The sequence below is a fragment of the Mchenga conophoros genome, linkage group LG17 (assembly GCF_057382185.1).
Source record: "Mchenga conophoros isolate Kocher_MC1m ecotype Shallow Benthic linkage group LG17, M_conophoros_male_GT1.1, whole genome shotgun sequence".
NCBI classification, from domain to species: domain Eukaryota; kingdom Metazoa; phylum Chordata; class Actinopteri; order Cichliformes; family Cichlidae; genus Mchenga; species Mchenga conophoros.
In genome coordinates, this window is record NC_140542.1 from 10,395,149 (window position 1) to 10,417,279 (window position 22,131).

Here is a 22,131-nt window from a genome sequence, read left to right on the forward strand (position 1 = left end):
GCACGAGTATTAAACATGTTCGTTTGTGCTTTGGACTGTCACCAGATTTCTTCTAGAAGTTTCTTGCCAGTCAGCAACTATCTTGGCAACACCACTTGAGTTTGTGTGTTGCATGCTAACATCATTATCATATGTGTAATAATACTAAAGCTTCATCTTATGCACACACAAAAAACAAATATGGCTCCTTCGTGCAGGGTTTTCTGGTATGTTCATTTATGCTTCCCAATTTAAAAAAAAGAAAAAAAAAGAAAAAGCAAACTTCTTGCTTCTCAGCCACTGCGGCCACATCCTCACTGTTTTTTAGACAGTTATATAAACATACTGTGAGTGAGTCATAAGCTTAAATACAATAGTTGAAGGAACAAAAACTTAATGTTTAAAAATACCAGTCAAATCTGATTAAAGTAAATAAATAATAAGTATACAATGTAGTTTTAAGACTTATCTCAATGTTTCGTAACATTAATGTTCTATGAACTCGTGAGTCCAGAAATCTGAATGTCATGAAAAGTATTTATTATTCGTGTATTATTATTTTACAATACAAGGTTGTTTTTCTCCTGATACTTCATGCAAACCACATTTCTCCAGGCCGGTCCTAATCAGCTTACTCAGTATCACTAGATCCAATGCTGCTCCTCCAGCACAGCACACAAAAGTAGGAGAGACCGGAGATGCCATGGCTTAGTTAGGAGACTGTTTGCTTCAAGGCCACTAGAAGGTGCTGCCATAAAACTACAATAAATGAATTGACCTTTTGACCTGCTCACACTCTTTTATGCAAAACCCTGCTGATGTTACACACACACACACATAAAGAGATTCTAGGTCTGACCAACCGTCTCCGCCGTGGGCAAAAAGATGACAGTCAATAAAATTCTAAAATTTTATTTATAAACACAATGAATAATAGTTAAAAGTCCAGTGTCCCATTTAGGTACAAAGTAAAAACACACAGTCCAAGGCCAGAGCCAGCTATGCCACAAAGCCAGTTGCACTCCACACGTTGTTCACTTCAACAGGGGTAGCAATTGTCCTCTGAGACCCACCACCCTGTAAGTAGAAAGCCAGTGATCACTCCATCCTCTGCAACTCAGCTGCCTTCAGGCTACAGCATATAATAGGCCCTAGCCTGCACAGAGCGACAAAATAAGACAATTCACTATATAATTCACAGCCCATCCATCCCAAACATATCAGATCATTAGCGGTTTTGTCACATTACATACCTGCACTGAGAGACAAAATAAGACTAATGACGCTAAATTTAATTACGGGTCATGGACAGCCTTCATAAATGCTCATATTACTCACCCGCACTGAATTCCAGCACAGGTTCATCTGGGTCCTGACTATTTCCTGCAAAATAACACAAACGTCATCAGAACATTAAGTCAGAGAAACAACATTTGGAGCTTTTGTACATGATAAATTATACTGCAGTAGTAAAACAAAGTCAAGCAGCAGTACATTTATTAAAATCACCTTCAGCTGTAATATTTAAACTGATTTAGTGTCAATTTAGATTATGTTTAGATTAAAATGAAACTAGTACCCTTGTAATGTCTTTTTAAATTAGAGGTAAATATTTGTATATTTTTTTACATAATATAATTATATTTACTGGATTTTCTCTCTATTGTAGTTTAGTATGATAGTTATTACTTGTTTTTTATTGACTTGTCTTGTTTTTACAATGATTTGCTTTGACTGCAGCCTTTAAAGAAAAGACTATCTGTTCAGTAACTATCCATCAGACTGGGTCCATGTTACCAGCCAAATGGGTAATAATTAAAGTAAGTTTTGAATTACGTATATTTGGGTGTTTAGGTGACACTTTTGCAAAAAAAATTATATAATTAGGTTTAAAAAAACTAAACATGTATGTATTTAAAAACAATAAGTGTGTTTGAATTACTACAGAAACAGGTTGTAGCTCACTGTACTGTTTTTGAGCACAACTTTGGTGCTTTTGCCTCATTTTTAAATCAGTGATCCCAGTAGCACAGTCTAAGCAGAGACCTCAGTGCTTGGCAAACAATCAATAGAATCAATATAATTATTAAAAAGAAACAAAATAAATGCCAACCATATAAAAAACATAAACTTAAAGAAAAAACTAAACTTGATTTTATGTCTTTAGGCTATTGTTAACAGCAAGCATGAGGTTAGTGCATATGTATTATTATTGGAAAGATTACTGCAAAGAAAAAAAAAGTTGAACCAGGAGGGGGCGATATTGCTCTTCTTACAATGAGTTACATGCAGGCTATTACTTACCGTGTCACTCACATTTATTTCACAAATTAGCTGAACCCACTTAATTCGATTTAATTGTATTTATGCAGAGCTGAATCACAACAACATTCTCCTCGAGGTGGTATAGATTGTAAGGTAGAAAGTCTACAATTAAAAAGAAAAAACCTCAATACAGTGGGAAGGAACAACTCACTTTTAACAGGAAGCACCCTCTGGCAGAACCACGGTCAGGGAGCAAACTATCAAACTACGAGGTCTTTAAAATAAGATGATTATTCAAGACCTCATGTGTGATGGGAAGGATTCTGAATTTGATGCTGGACCCACAAATCATAAAAGAGAAACACTAACTCACACACACCAGAAAGTGCCAAGAATTATAATTATATGTAATTTAGTTTTGCGTTCCTTTATAATGCTTTCAACTATACAAATAAGACACTTGGGGGCGCCTGAGCCTTGTAGACACAACAAATATTGAACAAACCTCATGCGCCCTGTTGTTGACAAAACGATAAAAATGAATGTGTATTTCTGTCTTATTTAGGTCATTTTTGTAGTTACAGAAAATCATTTGAATTCATTTTTCCTTAAATTATTTTAACCCTTATTTGATGCTATTGAAATTGGTCTGTTGCCTCAGGGCAACAACGGCAATAAGGGTTCCACAGTGTCACAGTTTTCTGCATATAGTCGATTAATAAATGTTGAGAAAACAACTAATCGATTCAAATTTTTTATTTGAACAAGTATCAAATTGATTTTCACAGAAGCGTTCAATGGAACAAATACATAAATGGTAAGCTGACTGCTTTTTATATAGGGTTTTTGTATTTTGCTCGTGCATTAAAAAGCGCTTTATACAACATGCCTCATTCACCTATTCACCCAAACATTATTACAAGCACCTTTTCTACAATTAAGCTAAACATGCATAAAATGTTAGCAGTGGAGATTTGGCACCTGAAAGGACCCCCTTTGATCCACTCCTAGTTTGAGTCTATTTACATTTAAATACTGATACTTCAATTTTGCCTTGGTTTGAGCTCCATAAAGCAGGCAAACCAGAATTAATCACAGAAGGCAAAAACACTGAAACTACGTTTTAAGCTGCGAGCCAAACAAACCAAAGGTAACCGTGTTTTGAAAAGAGCTATGAAGAGAAACAGACAGACTACTGTAATTTCTCAATAAAATGTCGCTTATTATCGCTCACTCTCAAGAACAAAAACGTGAGTAATTTTCCAGTAGCTCACCATATTTGGGATCTTCTAACATCCACACTTCATGTTTAAACGGTGGTGCGGAGGCGGTGTACCGTCGCAGGACGGATGTAGCATTCAGCGCGGTGTGCCTTTTTTTCAGTTGCTAAGCAACAGATTTGTCCCGCCCCCTTTCGTTATGACGAGCCGGGCCAGTCCTTTGACTGGTGACGTTACAATGAAACCGACCTTATATATAGACCTGGCTGTTCAGTTGAAACGCATTCATACAGCGGGACAGCAGCGCTTTAAACGTTCAAACACGGAGTTTAACACAAAACAACATTTTAGACATAAAAAACAAAAAAGTGAAATGGCAAGCTCAAACAACACAATGACAAATGATGAAACAGTTCAGACCAATCGGGATAATTCTACAGTACATGCTTTGGTATCCCTCTTGAATAACTTGGTCAGTAGTTTTTCGAACAAGCAGTGGGAAGAGCTTACCTCAGGCTATCCGGATTGCTTCACCGCTAAGCGGCTTGCAGGTTTTGTAGAGGACGTAATGGACCTGTGTGAACAGTCAGGAGCAGTATCACCACTGAGGTCTTCCCAGAACTCCCCTGTACATCAAAACTGTTCTGTCCACACCACCACTGGCAAAACGTTTTTGTCACCTGTGAAATTTTTGGACGATTCTGCTGAGCAGGAGTTTGATACAGCACAGAATATAGATGCTAACAGCCAAGAAACAGCAAACACAGAAGAACGCTGTCAAAATGCTGACCAACACAGTGCTGCAAAAGCAGAAAACAATCCAATTCCAGATCCCCAGCAGCAGAAATCCTGTGTTGAACATGAAGCCAGCATCCTACCGTTAACAAACATACCGGTAAGTCAAACGGAGTCATATAAAAAGATACAGAATCACAGATCTTCTGTAGACTGTGAGCCACCTGAAAACACCTTAGACTTTGAAAGATGGTTAGAGACATTAATTCAGGCTGTGCTTTCAAAGCTTGGTAAACTTTTAAAGTGCCCTCATTCTCACCAAAAACGTTTGTTGGATCTACTCTTGGACAAATTCAAGTGGATGGATTTGCATTTAGACCAAAAAGTGCAGAATTATTTTGACTGCATTGCTAATGCCATTTTCACTGATATTTGTGACCAATTATATAATTGGTCACAAATATCAGTGAAAATGGGGAGGAGTGGGGAGGAGGATCCAATGAATTTAATGGGACAACCAATATTTAATTTCATAACTACTTCAGTATTCCAAGAACACCTGTTGGCAGTAACAGTTACTGATAGACTGGAATCATATGAAAAGAAAGAAAGATGCAGACTTTCAGTGGAAATCTTTGTGGAAGGACTGATTTCCCAGGCTGCAAAAAAATCAGACACAGTCTTCAGCATTGAAAATGCTGAAGCTATCTCCAAACGGCTTACCATGAAAATCTGGACTGAAATCAGGGCCGAATACGACAAAATCCCCCCAGAGAAGTTCAAGAAACTCAGCGAGAGGGTTTTCAAATCCCTCTGTAAAAGATGGAAGCATGCAGCGGTTATTGTGACATTCTGGCAATTAAACGTCCAAGATCTTGATGAAGATATTGTTAAAACTTTCAAAAGAAAGATATTCCCAGAACCAAGTCGCATATCTAAGTGCTTCTCATCGGTGCGGGCATTTTTTGGGAGGTTTAAGGGAGGAAACAAAGTTTCCCCTTTATAGTGACATCGTGATATCAACAGCAAGATATTTTCTAAAACTCACTGGACACTTTAAATTAGCTAGTTTTACATTTAGATCAGATCAAGTCATTTTTGAAATCCCCAGGAATGGTCGCGGCAGATGGCCACCCCGCCCTGAGCCTGGTTCTGTCGAAGGTTTCTTCCTCTTAAAAGGGAGTTTTTCCTTCCCACTGTCGCCTCGTGCTTGCTCAGAGGGGTTTGTTCTTTTGGGGTTTTCTTTTTAATACTGTAAGTTGTTACCTTACAGTGTGAAGCACCTTGAAAACACCATTGTTTCCTTTGGTGCTATACAGATTGAAGTGACTTGCACTGACAACATAACTAAGCTGGGACTTTAATTTAACATCAATAAAATTATAAAAATATTACATCTTGATTTCTGCTTGTTTTCATTGTCTGTGACTTAATGAATACAAATGTGTAATTTAACAGATTTTTTCTTTATGTTAGTCTGACCGGTGATTCCACGTTGGCCTTAGGTGTTGGCGCGGATACGCTGCAGCCCCTGAGCCATTAATGGCCCAGCACACTACAGTAAAAACAAAACAACAGCCATCTCTCCAACTAGGAAAGGAAAATAATAAACGGCCTCCTTGGAGGCAACCTGACTCAAAACAGTTGCAGTCCAACTCAGACCGACTGCAATCACTCTCAGGTAGATTGATGAAGATCTGCAAATAACTGTTGTCTAATTTATAAACGCAGACAGATTCCCAACACGTCTGTTTACAATAGAGGACTGTACTTACATGGTTGCAAACTGGTTGTTGTCTTGCTTATATGAAAACATTGCTTTGGAGCAATGAAACTCAAACACATTCATTTTTAAAATGCCTCAAAATGAAATTTTCAAATATTTGGCTTTATGCTTTGAAAGTGCCGTTGTGAGTGGGAGTGTGAAATCCTTACTTGATGTGTTCCCTTTGCCTTTACTGTTTTCAGTTTTATTTGTCATATGCAAGTTAGCACAGGGTCAACATTGCAATGAAATGTGTTTGACGAGCAGCAGTCACTCAGCAGCATGGTACAGTAGAAATATAATAAAATATAATAAAATAAAAAATAGAAAAATAGTAAAGAGCAAAATATTAGAGAGACGTGGTAAAAGAGAAAAGATGACTAAATATATATGTATCTATAAATATAAATATATGTACACTAGTGATTAAATAAGAAAATCTTGAAAAGAAATATGACGGGAGGCCAAATGGGATGTTGCACAGGAATGAGCAGCAGAAAATTACAGTATTACTCAGACTTTTAATAGTCATATTGTCAGTTTTGGCCGACGGTCATGGGTCACTTCCACTAAAATAGCACGAGACTGGAGTAAAATGTACTTTATTAATGAGAACACATGGTGATACAGCAAAGAATCCAACCCTTCTGAAAAGCAAATGGCTTCCTGTTATACTCTACCTGATTCAGGTGAGCATCTGGAATAGACCAAGTCTGGGGGTCAGCAAACCAAAGGAAAACAAAACCCTCCCCATAAGAAAACCACTACAATATAACCAACACATCATAGACATATGAAGATTTGGAACAAGTCCTATAAATAATTCCATAACATATAAACTTCAGTCTCTTCTATATACATTAAAACAGCGGTCCCCAACCTTTTTTGCGCCACGGACCGGTTTATGCCCGACAATATTTTCACGGACCGGCCTTTAAGGTGTCACAGATAAATACAACAAAATAAAACTAGTACCGGTACCGGAAAAAAAGAAGATTTATTCATAACACACGTGAAAGACCCAGGAAAACAGAGTTAACGATAAAAACGATAACAAAATAACGATAAAAAAACGATAAAAACTCTGAAAACCATACATTTCACACCCGAGCCTCATCTCTCGACCAAACGACGGTCCGTGGCCCGGCGGTTGGGGGCCGCTGCATTAAAACACCTTAACCACACAGTTAGGTTTCAGCCCTCGCTGACTCAGAACAAAGTGAAGCTGCATCTCATCCATGCTGCATCCTTGGAAGAACTCTGGAGAAAAGTGCCTGCAGGACCGGAGGGAGTTCAGTCAAACCACAGCTGGGAGAAGTATTCTTAAGGAACAAACTCAGAAGTGCAGACACACCTGAAAAGAACGTAAGAAAGTGCATACTGCCTTCCTTCTTCCAGCCCGGTTTTTTCAATGCTAACTGGGATGTCGCAGTCTTTAGCTCGATCGCCAAGTAACTCCTGGTGTCTCGGAACAACCAGAAAGTCAGCCTGGTCTTCCAGATATTCTGCTGTGCATGCAGAAAGATCACAGATTGCATATCACAGGTCACTCCTACATTTGATAAAATGTCTCATGCTCTGCTTCATGTGGACAATGTAAAAGTATGAGCTTGAATGCATTTTTTATGTTGTTTTCTTAGTATTAAATCTGTAGAATAAAACCAAAAAGAATGTTTGAGAACTCTGTAAAAATGTCTAATTGTCAGCTTTAGTAATGTAATTCATATTCATAAAGGTCTCTGTACTCATCCCTTTCTAGTTAAAAAGAAAAAAAATCACCCTTAAGCCATAACTTAAAACACATTATAGAGCATTTACATGTGTGCCGTTACCGTTATTTGTGTCCAGTGGTTCCTCCAGGATTTGGGGTTCAGAGGTTTCATCCAGTTTTAATATCAAGACTTCCAGCTCTCCTTGCACAGCCACATATGTGTCGCACAGTGCCACCTAGCGGTCAAAATATTTAGGAAAAAAACAAAAACGAGGAAAAATGCTTAAGTTAGAAATTTCCCAGTACGACAGAAATTGTTCTCTTTCTCTCATTACGTAAATGCAAGCTATCCACTCAGAAAAGGCTTACATTTTTAAATATAAATAGGTGCAGTGAACATGGTTGATATAACAGTTTGACACAGTCACAGATAAAAATAAGTGAAGAAAAGCACCTGCTTAGGTGTGATTTTTGGAAGGTGCAGGATGACGGAGCGTTCAAAATCCAGGACGGAAAGATTCTGGCTGGAACTTGAAGACTGAGCTGTTGGTAGAAAACAGGCCTATTGAACAGAAGCTTTTTAGTCCTAATTCACATCTAATGTAAACTCTTTGCCATATGAAATAAAATACACACGGCTCATTGTAAGACATCTTTCTCTGATCAATGATCAGATGATGATTTGTAGATAGTTGCGATACAAAATGAGTGTTTGACTGAAAATATCTTAATAAATTAATAAATGTGTGTTTTTTAGTTACCTTGACTCTGACCGCAGCGCTGCCGAGTGTTTGGCCAGCTGCTCTGAAGACTCTGATTCTCCTGAGTTTCCTCCCAAAGAAACAAACATTATTCCAGTGTAACATAGTGTGTAGGTTATCAGTGAGTCTGCTCATTTTCGATGAAAGACGTTACCACAACATTTGATCTTTTTACAGCCATGTGATGGCCAAACCCGTGGCCACACTCTAAAAGTCGGTAACTTTTGTATTTTCATTCTTCATTTTGAACATAGTAATACATTTTAGTTTCCAATAACTTTATTGATTGGTTTGGATACATTTGTTCTATTTGTAAGCGCGCACATTTAGTTTACTTATGTATTCATACTACTTCATTTCTTTGCTTTCTGACTAACCTTTGTCCTTTTATTTCTTACCTGCTATCATCCCTGGGAGTTGCCGGACAAAAGATGGTAGCCAGGGGTTGAAACCATTAAATACAAGGGAAGATAATTGGACCACACCACTACTTCCTGCTGAAGGGGGGAATGTGTGTTTTCTTTACTTTAAAAACAAAGTATTTGTATTTAATTAAATATTTGAGTTTAGGGTTTAATGGGGTTTTTGGTTTCTTCTTTGGTGTTTAGTTTACTAACAAACTAGATTGTACTGCATCGTTTGTGATTTATGATTGTGTTTGTTTGTTACCCCTCATGTGTCACAATGGTTTGATCAGCCATTATATATACCCTTGTATGTCATTTCATGTTTAGGTCAATTATGTATGTTTGGGCAGTCATTTGGTTTGTTAAGGTTGCAGTCTTTGCCTGGGTTCAGTTTTGTTCCTTTGACCTCTTTTATGAGCTCAACATTTATTGCTTTTGTAAATATAATTTTTTGGGGTTAAATAAATGAAAACTATATTTTTCTAATAATTCCTGGGACTCCTCCTGTTTTTCAACTCGGTCCATCACAAGCCAGCTATTAAAATAAATGGTGTTAAGCTGCCACCTTAACAAAACCTTGTAAACGTACTCATCATATTTGGAAAATACTTTAAAATCTTCTAAAAAAAGAGTGCAAGTTATCAACAGTATGTGCGGAAAAAAAATCTTTATGTCCAAGACGTCATATTATATTGAAGAGATATTATTTAAAGCAGGGATGTTAAACATAAGGCGTGGGGGCCTGAATTGGCCCATTAAAGACTCCCATCTGGCACACAAAGCACCATATCACAAATCAGTACCACAAAATGGTGTATTGAATAAATGCAGCATCCATTCTGTCCTGAGTCCAGCATGAGAGGAAGACCAAAGCCCAACGGAGATGCTTAAGAAGCACTGAAATTACTGTGGAAGGCATTGTGGAGCAGCAGACAAAGGTTGAAGCACCTTGAAATCGACCCTTATCACAAAAAAAGTAACAAAAACTTAAATAAACAGTCTTTAACAAATTAAAGACATTATTGAATTGTAAATTTAAATGCAGATAAACTCCATAACGTCAATAAAGCAGGTAAACTTTGATTAAGAATTGAGTTCTTACCAGGTTCTGCTGGTTGTGTTGTCTCAACGTAAAGAGAACCAGAGTGTTCTCAGAGCCAACCAGCAGGTCTCCTCTAACCGGGCAGCAAGACACGGCAATGGGCCGCTCTGACAGAGGGATCTCAATAATCTCCATCTGCACTCCACCCCACACAGATGCTCCACCCAGCAAGTGGCCCAACAAACGAACCCCAACGCGGGCTTTCTCCTCTGCCTGAACAGAGGGCAAATAAGGCATTAACATATTTCCCAGTGTGTAATTAGAAAACAGCAATATACATGACAGCTGCAGACTGCCTTTGGTGGAATATAATTTGCTTATTTCTTCTTGCTCTCAGCATAATTTATCCATAACTATGCACATGTTTAAACGCCCTTTATACCATTTGCTTTGACAGTCTGTCTCTAACATAGGTAAGCTTGGACATATGACCATTGAGACTGATTGAGGGTGCTCGTGACCTCAATTTGAAGGTTTTGTATAGTGTACTGCAATATGAAGATAACAGGATGTACAGTTCAAATGAAGACAGCTAGCTAGAGAGCTAGAACAATCTGACAACAACATCTGACTACCAGTTTCAAAAAATTCACAGTTTAAATCTGAGAGATAGTTTTTTCTTACAAAAGCTTATTATATTCCTTAGTTTAATCACATTAAAGCAACATAAGATTTATGTATGGAACCATAATTAAACTAATTCACAATGAGCCGAGTCAAGTTTGCCATTCCAAAGAAACGCATTGGAGATGATCTGCATCCATTAGAGCAGACTGATAGACTGACTGACTGATTATGTGTTAGCATCTATCTGCATTCGTAATCTAGATGCTAGTTATTTACAAACCTTTGCTACGCTTTGTGAGACTGACCGCAGTCACTGCTTGGAGACAGGTTGCATACCACCAGAGCGAGGTAATCCTAGTTAAAGGTGGTGTGCATTCAACCTCTGGGTAACCAATTGGTCACTGCAACTACTTGCCATCAACCACTTTTTCCCCTAACCACAAGGAGGTTTCTGTCCTATTTTTACTCTTGGGTGATTTGGACTCGAGATGGTTCTTGTGTACCTGGTAACGCCAGTTGGTGTATGCTCTCAGGTAGGTGGCATTGTTCTTTTCCTCAATGGTCACCAGGTAGTCTCCTAGAAGTGAGTGAGCACAGAGGAGGCAGTGATAAAACCCAAGATTTTTCAGTGTCTAGTGTCTTTGTTTTTGATGCCTTTCCAGTTTACACTGTCATCACTTGAAGCCATTTTGCTCACATATGGGAGACAGACAGCAAAAAAGTGAATGTCAGTACTAGAGATGGCACGATACCACTTTTTTATGTCCGATACCGATATCATAAATTTGGATATCTGCCGATACCGATATGAATCCGATATAGTGTTTTTTAATCAACAAAACTGTTTTTTAAAATATCTTGCTGCATTTTGCAAGTCTGCAAGTTCATACTCAAGTTTAAAACAACAACTACACTAAAGCTATTCTGTTATACCTGTATACAAAAAAAATATTTCATAGTTCAGCAATACTGATCAATCTAATAAACTTAGACCTACACCATTCTCCCTATTCTGGTATTTTAAAGAGTACTTAGCGTAAATATTAAGCAACCTAACTAATAGGGTTCCAACTCCCAGCAACAACAAAAATAAATAAATAAAAAATAGGGAACCACCCCTCACGCTCCACCTCATGATGCTTAATCGACGTAATCAACCTTAATTTGATGCAGTGTGAAAAAAAATGCACAGAAATATTAAATAGATTCAACATCTTTCTTCAACAAAATTGCAGACTGCACAGATGGTACCTTCCCAAAGGAAAAAGTACTATAGCTTATGTAGAATAAGGAGGGGATGTTTTTCTCATTATCATTTAATATTTTAATATGTCATTATTAGTTCCTTAGAAGTATATAACCAGCTTTGCATTAAGCATAAATTGAAGTTTTTGATCTTATATTATTCTTTGCATTACAGTGATGGTGATAACTTTAATTTGATCTTTCTTACAGGTACCAGAATAATAACATGATTTTCCATTGCAGATGTAACCATGATCATTCCATACACATTGCAGTTTGTTGCTCATTTTAGAGTTGTGCTCAAGGTAATTAAAGGTTAAAAGCTACAGCCAGCGCGAGTCTGGCTGATCTATGGAGGGCAAAGGCTTTGAGCTTGGAAGGCCGCACGCGCTTACACAGCACTTATAAGATGTCATTCTTGGTGATTTTGTGCTTAGTCATGTTTTAATATGTTTTAAGTAGAAGTAGCTGATCCAGCAATATTCATTTAATATTATATACTTGATTTAGAGCAATACACACTGATGGTCTTAATAAATGAAAGAGTCCTTGTAGTTGCCATGTTGTGTCTCAGCAGGGTACAGACGGTTCCAGGAGAAGGGGGGCAGTTAGCGTCTGCCCTCGGGAAGGAGACAATGTTATTCTTTGTGTTAAATAAAATAAAAAGTACTATAGGGTATATATATTAGACTTAATAGTCACTATATACAGTAATTGACTTCTATTCGTTTTACATCAAATTAAAACTTTGGGTGTCAGATAATTATTTATTAAAAGCTAGACATTTTAAATGAGAATAAGAAAGAAAAGTATGTCTTTGTGCCCCCTTTTCCCAGTTAATGCCCTATCGGCCCCCCTGGCTAAACTTTGCTAGATCCGCCCCTGCACAGTTACCAGCGTCAGCTACGTAGAAAAGATCCTGGTGTAGAAAGTAATATTAAATAAATTCTAACAACAGCTTATCAAGCTTAAATGTGCTGCTGTTGTTCAGCCGCTGGTTTCCTCTTTCTGGTGCAAAGTGGGCCAAAAACAAACAAGAAAGACGGACTCGCTACAGAAAAGCCGATCAGCTGATCATTTAAGCAGTTTCACGATTGAAGTAGCAGCCGGAGAGCAAGAGGCAGTCGCTCGTTAAGCTTAACGTGGGAATGCTTTACAAACATTCAGAGATGGACTTACACACTTGCTTTACTTCTCTCGGGGATAACTTTGTCGGAGATGAAATGCCAGGTTGCTAGCGAAGCTCCAAATGCTATCCAGACCACCGACAGGTCCCGCATGCCACAGCCGCTCTATCACGTGATGCATACTGCTCCGACGTGCTAACGTTCTGAGGTGAGTTACGGCGTGTTGCAAGTTTTGTGAGGTGCTTTCGTGATATTTAATGGATCGGATTACATTTTTTATTTTTCTCCGATATCCGATCCAGTAATTTAGGTCAGTATCGGACCGATACCGATACGTAATATCGGATCGGTCCATCTCTAGTCAGTACAGAGGGCAGAGAAGGACAGGAAATGTCTTTACCTATCTTGCTATGCTGGATGCTCCTCACAGCGCCCATGGTGGAAAAGCGGCAGATGAGGGGGCAGCCCTCCACCTCCACATTGTACGCCTCCACCTGGATTCAGTTCAGCACAACAGTGTCAGGCTACTACAAAGGGTTAGTTACTAAATGCTTAAGTAAGATGAGGAAGACAAAGCATCAATAATAACCTTTGAGCATGATGTAATTCAAGTGGTCTGGAGCGAAATTAACTCGTCCCAGTGGAGTTAACGGGACTGATATGCCCTCAAATACCTTTGCACATCTGGTGGGAGAGGCTTAACACAAAACTGACTATTTTATCTTATTTTGCCTCGCTACCACCAAAGTCATTACTAAAATAAATACATTTTTAAAAAGGTCACAAACTGTAAACATAAGCACATTAAAGCAACCTTGCATCCTCCAGTCGCCACCACAAAAATAGCTCCACCTCCACAGCAGACCAGTCCGGGTTCCTTCTCCACCTGAGCCACAGAGTGGGAAAGCAGTGAAGACGAGAGCATAGGTAATAAAACACGGCTGACATGGGATCAGCGTAGACTTGTAGTCAAGACCGCCTAATCCGAGACCAAGACAAGACCAAGACCAGAGGGTATCGAGACCAAGACAAGACCAAGACCAAGACCAAGTTGAGACGAGACCAAGACCGAGACCGAGTCGAGACGAGACCAAGACCAATACCGAGACAAAAAAAGTCTTTAAACTGCAGCCAGATGCTATTCTATATACATATGCAGCAAGGCAGAACAAAGTCGGGCCTGTATCAAGACACAGGGACTAAACCCCAATTCAACCAGACCCAGAACTGATCCAGAATTAAAACAGGACTACAACAGTTACCAAGACAGAACCAGAATCAGAACTAGATGATAGTAGCACTAAAAATCATCATAGACCTGCACTACACTTATTTTTTAATTCTACCAAAGTACAATATTTAGATTGAGAAAAGTTTATATAATTATTTAGCCTCGTTGTGCAAACAAGCCTGCAAAACTTAATAAATATAGAATTTGAAAAGTAACAAATGGTATCTAAAAACAAACACTAGGTACTAGATACATGTTCTGATGAGTTTTGGCAAACAACCATTTGACTAACATGTGTGTCTCACCTGCTCTTGTTCCATCTCTGTTCTGTCGTCATTCTCTCTCCCTCTCTGCTCCTCTCTCTCACTCTTTGTGCTGACAATCAAGCCAAACACCAACATCATCAAATATACAGTTGAAACCAGATATTTACATACTCTTCAGATAAAAACACAAACACTTTTTTAATTGTAACATCAAATCAGACTAAATGTTTATTTTTTTAGATTGATAGATATAAAAAACATATTTGTTAACTTTAAGAGTAAAGAGAGAAACTATCTGTATTTCTTAATTGCAAATGGCACCAAATTGTATTCAAATTGAGCCACACTTATGGAGGTCTAATTCTTTTCCTGGTGTTTTGGTTGACATCTCTTGATTTTCCCATGTCAAAGAAACAGGCTCTGTGTTTTGCCTTATATGCATCCACAGCTGTGCCACCAGTTTACTCACATGGACTCTACTAACCTATCAGAAGCTTCTTCAGCTCAGAATGGAATTGTCTGGAGTTTTCTTATTAATTAACAATAAACTTAGTGTATATGTACTCCTAAATTTGATGAAAGTGATTAAAATAGACAGCTCCCTCTTTTTATTCTGACATTTAACTAATTCAAAAGATATTTCAACATGTATTTATCTAAAACAAAAGTTTACTCTAAATTGATGTTTAACAGTAAAAAAAAGTTTTTATGTTTTCTCCATAAAGTGTATGTAAATATCTGGTTTCAACTGTGAATATCCTGCTGTGTATTGAAATTCCTCTTGTTTTGCATAGATATACTGAACAACATCCAAAGTATAATATATAAAATAACATCTACCTGAGTTTTTTCTTTGAAAGAAGCTCCTTATGTCCATTGTTGTGTTCATCAGTACACAACTGAAACCGATTTAGAGAGTTTGTTTAGCCGTGGAGGGAAACAACTGAAAATATGAAATGTAAGCTAAGACTCTAAAAAATCAGCATTGCTGTTCGGCTTTTTATTTATCCATTTGTTGATTCACTCGAAGAGCAAGTAACGCAACCAAGTGATCAGTTTGATATCAATCTTTTGTGATACACCGTCATATTTACATTATTAGTTAAGTACGAATGATTTGCTTTGGTACCTGGTCAAACTTAAGCTCTCCTCTGTCTGCAGCAAATTCGCAGGCAGCAGCTTCTCCCCCCTCGCTCACATGGGTGCTGTGCTCAGTCGCCTAGTGCCTGAGCTCGGATCATACCAAAATTAGGGGGAATTTACGACGGTGTGCTCTGTGCTTCGTGTGTTGTTTTTGGGCTTAAGCCCAGTAAGCCCCCCCCCCCCCCGCTCCGCTGATGGTTGACTCCAAATCTCCCGAACACTATGTCGATTTGAGAACGCAAGACCGAAACAGCGAGACCAAGACCGAGACCAAGACAAAAGTCCGTCGAGACCAAGACGAGACCAAGACCACGTAAAAGTGGTCTCGAGACCGGTCTCGAGACATCCAACTCTAGATCAGCGTCAGTCAGGTTTCACTTTACCTGCACAATCTGCTGAGAGGAGAAAGGATGGCAGTTGTAGACGTGCACCATGTTTGGTCTTCTGGCAAGAGGACTCTGTACAAGGTGGAAATTTAAAACAAGAAAAAAAACCCCAAAACATTAGTTAAGGTGCTTCATTCTTACTTTATCTGTGTTTCTCAGAGGCTTCATCCATCAGGGTAAACAGGACTACTACAAGAAAAGGGATGCACTTAGTCTCAGGCGCTGGATTGTTTATCGATGAGGACTGATGCCATCTGGAAAGTTTTTCCTTTATTTGACACATTGGGCTAATTTGCATACTTGCACATATAATTCTCGTGCAGTTTTTTTTTTTTACTTTTTACACATAAACATCATATCACACACACATGAATTTCACACGAAAGTGTACTTCCTCCATTTCTTTGGTAGATATTTTTTGGCGTTTACTAGGAAAAGTTGTTCTTTTTTTACTGATCTGCAGGTCTGCGTCACAATTCAACTTACTTTTGACCAGTGAATTAGGCTAAAAAAAACTTTCTGCAGACTTTCTCTCAAACTTTAACATCAGTCAGGGGGGGAAAGGCGAAACTATCGCAATTAAATCTCAGAGACCTGCGGGAACAACACGGTTGTAATAAAGGTAAAAAGAAAAAGAAAAAACACACTACAAACCTCTGTATTCTTTTTCTTTTTTTCTTTTTTTGCCTGTCCCATTTGGTTCTTTAGCCATCAGAATTGTTGTCTGAAGACCAACAAGGATACCCAATGGATTTACTTTGCCAAATGGATCATCGTGGCATTGCCGTATTGGTCCATTTGGTCGATCTTTGTTTTTATTATTTATTATATTTTATTTTCAGATGTTACAGACGGGACAGACATGAGTGAGGGATAGGAAAGGGAGAAAGAAAGAGGAAGGAAAGGAAAAACAGAAGGGGAGAGGGACAGTGAGAAAGGGGGGGGAGAAAAAAAATCATACCCCTACTCCAAGGCCCTGCATGTGTGGGTGGTTGTGGTGGAGCGGGAAGAGGGAGGCAGCTGGAGATGGGGAGGGAAGGAAGGGAGGGGCAGGTAACCCCTCCCTGGGGCCAGCTCCCCCGCTGACCCCAGTAGGCACTCCCACACTCCGCGACCCGCCAGGGAAAGGGGGCCCAGGCCCATCCAGACCAGGGCCCAGTGCAGCAGCGCCCCCCGCGACCCTGAAAAGGATAAGCGGTAGCGAATGGATGGATGGACACTTTGTAATTATCACGGATTTATTTTTACATTGGTGACAGAATTATTTTATTATGTATTTATTTTGTAACTTGTCAGATCAGATCAGTTTTATGTTGCCGTTTTAGGTGAATGGAAAGAATAAGGTGATGTTATATTTTATAGAATCAATAATCAACTTCCAAAGGATGAAAATTAAATAAAAGAAAACATTTAACAGATTTGAACATGACAGCAGATATCCAAAGGGGGGCTACCATCATATCTGCCCTCTAACCTCTGTATCTGTAGATAACCTACAAAGGGGCACCAGATATAGTGAATCAGTGATTGATTACCTCTGTGAAATAGTGACTGTATCTCTAAAGGGACAGCTGAAAATATTTCAGAAGTCTTTTGGCACCATTTTACCTGATAATACATACATTTTTCTATTTCCTCTCTGCCTACTCTTGAGAACTACTCGTGGTACACTATTAACTATTTATTCAAATTTCATCAGTTCAAAAGACTCAGAACAAAATAATTTCCACATATTTGGAAAAGCAGTTTTCCAGATGAAATACATAACATACAGTGCAGATTAGGACTGTATACCAATAATGTTTCTATAGCCATTTAAATATATGACTTTCAAAGCTCAACGTTAGTGGAGTAAAGGTAGTGCTACTTTGGAAAGAACCATTTCAATTTGTGGCTTTCCATTTTCCTCCACAAGATGGCATCGTCCCTTCTTAAATACTACACGATTATTCCCAGTTGTTGCCCAGTAATACCAGTACTTAGATATTGTGATGCAAAGAGCCGTATGCGTTTTGGGATCAGCCCCTCTTGAGGGATTGTTGCTGATTCGCTTACGTTTCTTGATGAATTGATTTGCTATATTTTGTAACTTAAAAACCGTCAGATTTAGTTTCAATCAAAAAGTGTAACGTGAGGTGACAAATACAACAAACAAACAACAACGCAGAACAAAAACTCACGTATAAAGTTAAGTGGTTTTAGGTTTTAGTTCAGTCTTTATTTTGAAGACGGAAGTCTTTTATTTTGAAAGGAAGACGATTTCGCCAGAAAGTAGCAGACGAAACATGAAAGTTAGGGAGACCAGGTGGAAACGTACATTTAATTAAGTTATTAATTCTATTTTTCTTAAAAAAAATAAAATAAAGTCTACAATGTGAACAAGGTATATACAACTTTAGAGTTGGCTAATGACTATTTGTGGGTTGATTTTGTTTCACCTTTTTTGTCCAGGTTTAAACCAATGACTATAGAAAACAGTTTTCTACAGTCATTGGTTTAAACTTAATTTGAAAAGGCGCCCGGTTGATTAGCATGTAAATTATCAGGATGTCTAAGCCGGAATGCTAACTAGCTACTGCGTTCGAAAGTTTTGTATCCGTTTAAATATTTTACTTTTAATTTTGCTTACCTTTGCTCTTGAAAATAAATACATCGCAAATGGTGCTAACTGTACCACCTGCAAGTGACTCAGTAATCAAGTCTGCAACCCAATGGCCATAATTAGATTTAACTTACACTCAAAACCCCGAAAAGTCTCGTGTAACCTAAACGTTTGATGATATTTTAATCGGGGGTTTATTTAGATCATAATTTAAAAGAAATGACGGTGCAGAGAAACAGAAACGCCTCTAGCCTTCACAGCGGATAACACGCACACGGGTTCCTTTTCTGACAGAGCAGGACACCCTTTAAGTCCTGCTCCTCCACCCTCCAAAGACAGTGCTGCCGGAGGGCTTTTCCAGCCAATTAGCACCACCTTGATTTGCATTTGCCCCGCCTGGTCCTGCCACAGCATCAGAAGGTAACTGTAAGGTAGCCAACGAAGCGCCACTTTTACATGCCTTTTAATTGGCACTAGAGAAATAAAACGAAGACGCGTACTGTAGTTCAATTTTTCGTTGTCTGCTGCGGTCCTGACAGATACTCCGGGGTCGGGGCTTTTCTCTGACTGTAGTAACTGAAATGGATGATACCATCTGCCCGCTAAGACTACACCGTCCCAAAACCAGGGTGCTGTAATCAGTACTCTGGCAGTGGGGGTCTCCTATCAGCTTTGCATTACATCCCCAGCAGATGTGCAGGCTGCAGGCAGCAGCCCGTCTGTGTCGCTCTGCAACTCTCTCAAGGTAAGACTGGTGTATGGGCACTTTTACCTTTAGGATTATTTGTTGCAAAAAAGCGAGAGAAATACGGTAAAGCTCCGGAGAGTCTTAACCATTTAAATCCCTTCTAATCGCTGCACTGAACTAGTGTGCATGTTTGAACTGCTAGGAGTTAAGACTTTGTGTGCTTGGAGGTGAAAGTGAAGCAGAACTGTTTTGCACTCACTTCTTTAACTTCTTTTACTGTTTTTCTAAATTGGCTTTTTAATGTAACTATTAAGTTACAATTATTGCAGGACACATTCAAGTTACATGGCATAAAAACTTCCTCACAAATATCCCTCAAACACTGGATGGTTTTGTTTTTTTAATAACATGCTGAGGACATTTTGCTGTATTAAGCAAGAAAGATGAAACTGCAGAACTGCTAAATTCCACACAAGTAATAACTAGCTGTAAATTATCCTGGGTACATATCTGCAGTCATGTTTTATAGGCTAGAAATCTGTTGGCTCAGAGCTCATGAAAGCATTTCAGAGATTCAACCAGGGGTGTAAAATTAAACCCAACACACACCTTTAAGCGTGAAACAACTCTTTATGATATTAATTTAAATCACATATCAATTGTTGTCAGTCAAGCTGTTATAAGTATTGTCTTTGAGGGAAAGAGTGCAGTGTAGGTGATCCTTTACTGGAAATTGTGTACTTTTATGGGCTTAAATTACACTAAGTATTTTCCTCTTTCCCTTGAGGGTTGTAAAGATGCTTGTATTTAAATACTCTAATAAATCAGTGTAAATTTGCATCCCATAAAACGCTGAAATCATCTTGGGAGAAGAGAATGAAAACTTTGAATGAAATGTAACTTTTGGAGGCAAAAATCCAAACCAAATGAAAGTTGCTGGTATTGTGGTGCAGTGTGATAGTAACTTTTCTCTTTGGACCAGGAGGACAGTGAAAGTCTTTCAGCGTTTCGTACAAATAAGATGTTTGCTGTTGTGTGGCTACTTAGCTGCAAGCCTGGCCTTGCTCGATATGCAGGTGTGTGTGATAACTTGATGACGTTGTTAAATTCACATATCCCCTTGGGCAGTGGTTTAGCGTCGGCACACATATACGCGTTCACAAAATCCTGGCAGCTGCCAAGCAGATTTAATTCTGTTTCTTTGAGACGGGACTGTAGAGCAAATGGATAGAAATGCATAGATGATGGTAGGGAGGACAGCTGGAAATGAAAAGGATGCACAAACATGACGTGAGGAGGATGAGGAAAACACAGATGATGAAAGAAAATGAAGAGAGGGGAAGTAGATGGAAAACAAGAAGTTTTTCTAAAAGAAAATAAAGTGAAAGGGGAGAGACTCAAAAGTATTTTTGCAGACTAAGAGGAGAACAAGCAACAAGAAAGCTTTTTTGATTTTGTCCTACTATGGTAACTCATTGACTTCTCCTCATCTGTTATATTTCTTCTGCTTCTATAGTTACTGTAACCTACAGATAAACATGTTTTGAAGGCGGCTTCAGACTTGTTCTTAAGGCGAGCACCCGACCACAGGGAGAAAATGATATTCCACATCATTCACATATTTATTTTCACACCTCTGAAGAGGTCGGGGAGTTTTTTGACTAACTATAATGTTGCCTGCATTTCAGTGCACAGTTCAAGTTTCAGTGAACACATTCAAAGCGAGTAAATTGGTGTTTATGGTGCTCACATTATAGATGTATGGTTTTTCTACTTGGTTTTTGATGTGCTGCAGACATTTATGCCAGGTAAGCCCTGCAAAGCCCAAGTATTGCAAATGTACCCTGCATTGAGCTGCAGTGATGCAAAGCAATGCTGGCAAGCAGCTGAGATCAGTAATGAAAAGATGCATGCGTGGTGTGTAATTTGAAATGGGGGAATCAGTTCTGTTAGATGGCTGGATCTGCCATCTGTGATAATTTCCAGTTGCAAATGACTGCATGTTTGAGTTTACAATAAATACTGAAAGCTGGGAGCTGCCTGGGTCCAACTGTTTGTCTTCCAGTAACGCATTACCATAACTAAGGGTAGGTGTTTTACAAATAGCACACCATATAGAAACAATATAAAAAATAAGGTTTTCTTTTCCTTTTTATAATAGCAAAAGTTTGTTTTAATACCTCATTATTATGATTATGTCTCTTGCTATGTATTGCTTCTATAAGTGGCCCCACCCTTTTTAAAAAAAACTAAAATTCCCCCAGTTGTTTTTGCATTTTTCCAGCTAATAGCATAGTAGCATAAAGAGTATGACATTTGAAAAATGTGCAAAGTGAGCTGAAATTGGTGGATGCGTTTCAGCAGACAAACGTGAAGAAACCTTACCTGCCACCTGGAATGTTGGCCTTTTGTTCTATGTGAGGGGAAAGCATCTTCTCTCTGCCCAGTGCCCTTCATTTAAAATAATCAAACACTTTGCTGCGATGCTGAGTAACAGGAGCTGGAATTGCCTTGGTGATGATGCTGATGTTATTTTTGCAGCTTAATTCAATTGGTTGGATTGTGTCAGTCTAATGTGATTGGCAAAATGGATGCCCTTGGAGTATAAAAGGCAGCCAATACAGGCTTTAGACAGTGGCTGGGGGGGAAAGGGAAATTGTCCTCTAATGCTGTCTTGGCTTCTCTGGCCTTTGAATTTGTTGTTTGCCATAGCTGCTTTGGTATTCGGTAAGTATCTATCAAATAGCCTGGCCTCTTTAGATCATACAGCAAGGGAGTCTATTTATATGCTATAGTAAAAATGCATGCTGTGACAGCGCCCCAGAGAAATGTGGTCATGGGAAACAGCTGAGGTCAAACCAACAGGAAGTGGAGAGGAGAGGAAGAAGAACTCTCAAGGGACAGAGTGTAGTTTTCTTGATGGTGAACTTG

At 38.8% G+C, this 22,131-nt stretch overlaps 2 protein-coding genes and 1 long non-coding RNA gene across 4 annotated transcripts in view; 1 reads left to right on the forward strand and 2 right to left on the reverse strand.

Annotated features, from left to right (window-relative positions):
• Positions 1-875: 875 nt before the first annotated feature.
• On the reverse strand, positions 876-3,647 carry LOC146555092 (uncharacterized). The gene is made up of 3 exons (XR_014889229.1): positions 3,519-3,647; positions 1,318-1,362; positions 876-1,135 (listed from the first exon to the last, which is right to left on the reverse strand). It is a non-coding gene; the product is annotated as an uncharacterized LOC146555092 (long non-coding RNA).
• A 2,903-nt stretch (positions 3,648-6,550) lies between these two features.
• LOC146555093 (BLOC-2 complex member HPS3-like) lies at positions 6,551-21,668 on the reverse strand. Of its 2 annotated transcripts, XM_085251770.1 has the most exons (13): positions 21,586-21,668; positions 16,872-17,091; positions 15,908-15,982; positions 15,222-15,280; positions 14,421-14,490; positions 13,285-13,378; positions 11,016-11,089; positions 9,946-10,158; positions 8,437-8,506; positions 8,130-8,218; positions 7,797-7,911; positions 7,319-7,472; positions 6,551-7,238 (listed from the first exon to the last, which is right to left on the reverse strand). In XM_085251770.1, exons 1-13 carry the CDS (start codon positions 21,630-21,632, stop codon positions 7,130-7,132), a joined length of 1,389 nt encoding a protein of 462 aa, XP_085107896.1. In that variant the 5' UTR covers positions 21,633-21,668; the 3' UTR covers positions 6,551-7,129. The 2 variants fall into 2 exon arrangements, with proteins under 2 accessions (XP_085107896.1, XP_085107897.1); XM_085251771.1 differs by lacking the exons at positions 14,421-14,490; positions 15,222-15,280; positions 16,872-17,091; positions 21,586-21,668 and adding an exon at positions 13,699-13,770 and having other exon boundaries at positions 15,908-15,983.
• bcar3 (BCAR3 adaptor protein, NSP family member) overlaps positions 18,818-22,131 on the forward strand; it is an 82,729-nt gene continuing 79,415 nt past the window's right edge. Inside the window, exons 1-2 of the mRNA XM_085251755.1 lie at positions 18,818-18,932; positions 19,052-19,257. The gene's annotated coding sequence lies outside the window, so the exon portion shown is untranslated. The remainder of the gene's footprint in view (positions 18,933-19,051; positions 19,258-22,131) is intronic.